This window comes from Rhagoletis pomonella, unplaced genomic scaffold (assembly GCF_013731165.1).
Source record: "Rhagoletis pomonella isolate Grant_MI unplaced genomic scaffold, Rhpom_1.0 Rhpom_scaffold_00016, whole genome shotgun sequence".
Lineage (NCBI taxonomy): Eukaryota > Metazoa > Arthropoda > Insecta > Diptera > Tephritidae > Rhagoletis > Rhagoletis pomonella.
The window spans coordinates 3,369,810-3,373,930 of NW_023458570.1; the positions used below are offsets into that span (position 1 = coordinate 3,369,810).

The following is a 4,121-nucleotide window of genomic DNA, read 5'->3' on the forward strand; positions in this document are numbered from 1 at the left end:
GGGTTTATGAAGTATGCAAACGTACATTTAAATAATTTCAAATCGGCAATTTTTTTTCAAAATCTGCTTTTAAATAATGTGCAATATTTTTTCTGATCATGGAAAATTATGAAATATTCTTTTATTGAGATCACGAATAAAAAGAATTAGTTTAGTTTCAAAACTTTAAATAATTTACGACAAATCAAAAACATTTTTATTCTCTCCTAGTAGAGACAAATTCAAGTTTTGTAAATGTTCCACCATATCGGTAAAGAACATTAAGTCAGAAACCCAATTTTCATTCTCTAATTGCGGGTAATGTTGCGATCTTAACTTGCGCATGTGTATATAAAAATAATAAAATAAAGAAACAACGCAATGGAAAAAAATGTCCTGCAAAGAAATGTGTACTTTAAAAAGTAAAAAGAGCCAAAATGTTCTAAGCAAAGAGGAAGTAAAAAGAGCCGCACTTTGCCAAGCAAAGAGCCGCATTTGGCTCAAAGAGCCGCGTTTGCCCACCGTTGGTCTATAAGAATTTATTGTTTCATTGACTTAATAAACCAAATGCAAATACAAACAAACCTGAGCAAACCTGGTTCGAATTGCAGCTGCCGCAAAATTTTAATTTTTTAAAAGAGACTAGTCGCTTTTTATACCCGTTCGGGTATAAAGGAGAGCAATTAGTCTCTTCATAGGACATGTTCTAACAAAATCGAACAGTTCATTCCATATAAAGAGATCAAAAATGGTATTAAATAGTCGCATGTTCCTTTGCGATTGCTACCGGAGTCATCCCGGATTAGTCGCACTTTTTGCAGGGTTATAACAGAAATGAATCGATACATGAAAGTCGGATACGCATACTTACGTACATACACATGTAGCTATAAGGACCTTTTTGGGTATACCTATGTATATACTTAAGCAGGGATCACACGATTTGTACATTTTTATAGATTTATACATTTTCTGAGTTGCAGAGTGGTGTTGGAAAGTTGTTACTAAGCTCAAAACATTATTTCTAGACAACACCATTCTGTGAGTGCCAAAATGTACAAATGTTCAAATCGTGTGATACCTATTTTAGATATAACTATGTATATTAGGGTGGTCCAAAATAAGTAAAGTCGGAATTTTAATGCCCTGGGATTGTTCTATATCGAGAAAATATACCCCTATTTTTATTTTGAAATCAAAAAATATTTATAGGTCGCTCAAAGCGCTCAAAGTTTTCCATATATTTTATATGAAAAAAAAACAACTTTTTGTATGAATGGTATAGAATTCTTAATTCTTTCTCTTCAGGAGACTTCGAATAACAATACCCAGTTGTTTATTTAACTAGTTTTTAATACTTAAGACTTTTTATTTAGAACAATCTTAGGAGGTGAGAGCATAAAAATTCCGATTTTACTTTTTCACGTGCATTTTTGGACCACCCTAATGTATATATGAAACGTTTGTAATTCAGCGCGTCTAGTACAGAAGCACGTATGGCTTCAAGAGTTGCAACAGAGTTAGTTTCACAAAGGCTTGTAGTCCTCTTTTGCTTCCATGTGCGAATGCATTTATATCTATTGTTGCTGCGTGTCATTGCTAAGTTATTAAAAGTAAATTAGAAATAAATTAAACACACTGTAAGGATATAGAGAAGAATTAGCTTTTGTTAATATTGCTTTGAGATTAAATGAATTTTCAGAACAAAGGATTTAAAAAGAGTTGAAAAGTAAACCAAATAATTTATATTCCCTGCTAAGTGAAAAACTCTAAACTGATGAGCTGTAAAGCGCACAAAGCCGCGTTGCCAAATTTAACAGTAGAGCATAAAAACTGTATTATTTCAAAACAAGCAAGACCATTTCAGGCAAGTTTTATAAATCCATATTTTGGTACGAATGGATAAGGTTTCTTGCCAGGAGCTTCCGGTGAGCAAATCTTATTTTGTGGACAAATATGAGTTTTGCAGAACGACGATACGCGGTTTTGTACTTTGAACGACGAAGTAAAGAAAACCTAAAATAAAAAATGTTCTACTTTTCCTTTTAGCTGACCTCAAGTACACTGACAATCAACGCGTTATCATCCATGTGAAGGATGTCAACGATGAACCGCCCTATTTCATTAATCGCCCATTGCCTATGCAAGCGGTAGTACAACTAAATGCTCCACCCAATACACCCGTATTCACATTGCAGGCGCGGGATCCCGATACCGATCATAATATACATTATTTTATAGTACGAGATCGTACTGGTGGTCGCTTCGAGGTGGATGAACGTTCTGGTGTAGTACGTACACGTGGCACTGATCTCTTTCAATTGGATATGGAGTATGTCTTATATGTCAAAGCTGAGGATCAAAACGGCAAAGTTGATGATCGTCGCTTCCAGAGCACACCCGAGGAACGGCTATCCATTGTGGGTGGCAAGCGCGCTCCTCAGTTTTATATGCCCAGCTACGAGGCGGAAATACCGGAGAATCAGAAAAAAGATTCAGAGTAAGTAGGAACAAAATTATGAATATAATGAATGATATTTGCAAAAACAATTTTTATATTAGTGATGGGCGAGTCCAAGATGTTTTAGTCGATTGTTCAAACATTTCGATTGTTCTCGATGTTTTCTCTCGTAGACGAATTTCCACTCGAAAATAGTCGTGCTTAAGCTGAAGCAACATATTCGCTAACAATCGACCAAATCATCTCGGCGTCCCTGCTGGCCAGCGGTTTTTAAAACATCTCGATGGTTCTCTGTCGCAGACTCTGGCACAGTGTTGGCGCGAATCCTTTTTAGTGGTAGCCAAATTCCTTTAAAAAACGGACTAAAAAGAGCTTAAAAAAGTCGTTGTGGCTAAAAATGGTAGCTAAAATTTTTTACTTACATGTACATATCAGGGTTGTTGCGAATATTCGCATTCGCACCCGCGGAGCTTCCGCATTAATTTTAACATTCGCATTCGCTTTCGCATTCGCAATATTCAATGCGGAGCTTTTGCGAATGCGAATATTGTGCAAGTGCACCGATGAAACGTATATCTGGCAAACAAAATAAAAATTTTAGCTAATATCTTTGACCTGTGGAGATGCTACGTTAAAACTGTCCCTCTAAATCCCCCCTCTTTTATAATTTCAAATCAAAGAGTAAGATACTTAGATAGCTATTTCCAGCGGAAATGTTCAACGTCTAGCTATAACGAGAATCGACAATTTTCGCGGTAAATCATAACCTTTCATTAGGTAAGAATTATGTAACTATCGAACATTAAAAACTGGATGCATCGCTAGTTTTTTTCGACATATATGTAATCTTTTTTTTTCATAAAACGGCTTATTATTATTAAGTTCCATGTTTTCTTTTATTACTTAGCCGAAAAACACTGTTTTTACTACGCAAAGTAAAATGGAATGTGAAAAAGTTGACAGCCAAGTTCACAAATCAAATAAGGATCATTTCAAGGCGAATTTAATATTTATTGAGGAGTGGGACTTGGAACGCAATATATCGTTACGATAGTATGAAAAGGGCGTAACTCACCTCGTCGGTGAAATACAAAAAGCCGTAACTAACTAAAAATTCAAAATTCACTGTTTGATAGATTATGATGCATTTCATAGAATCATAAGTCGTGGGGATCGTTTTATGCAATAACAAGATTTTAGTTAGTTGTTGCTTTTTTGCATTTCAGCCACAATGTATATATACCATACTACATTAAGGATATGTTGAAAATTTGCGTACATTTGCCTCAAAATATCAAAGCACATTGAGAACAGGAATGAAAAAAACAAAACGGATTTGATATGGTACTGACAGCGGTGAGTAAGTAATTGTGACTTACTGCAATTAGGAAAAGTCGATCTCAGCTAATAAAAAAACTAATTAGAAGCTATTCATTACAGGTGAACCATTTCAAAAAGTCACCCGGGAACTAAGCAGATCTCAGACCTTCATCCACGATTCCAATAATTCAAATTATTATAAAAAACGGGGTTCCTTTTTAACAAAAAAAAAAACAAGACTTCAAACTAATTCTGCTGGCAGCCACGACTTTAAAACCGAATTTTCTTCGAAATTTTCATGCCCAGAAAATTTTCCATATCCACCTATTTACAACCTCGCTATAAGCACACATTTTTCAAA

General features: G+C 35.1%; 1 protein-coding gene across 1 annotated transcript in view; it reads left to right on the top strand.

Moving 5' to 3' along the window:
* The window catches only part of LOC118749426 (neural-cadherin-like), a 409,803-nt gene that overhangs the window by 382,868 nt on the left and 22,814 nt on the right, over positions 1-4,121 (top strand). The window contains exon 4 of the mRNA XM_036484228.1: positions 2,029-2,479. Within this exon, the coding sequence (XP_036340121.1) occupies positions 2,029-2,479 (451 nt within the window). The remainder of the gene's footprint in view (positions 1-2,028; positions 2,480-4,121) is intronic.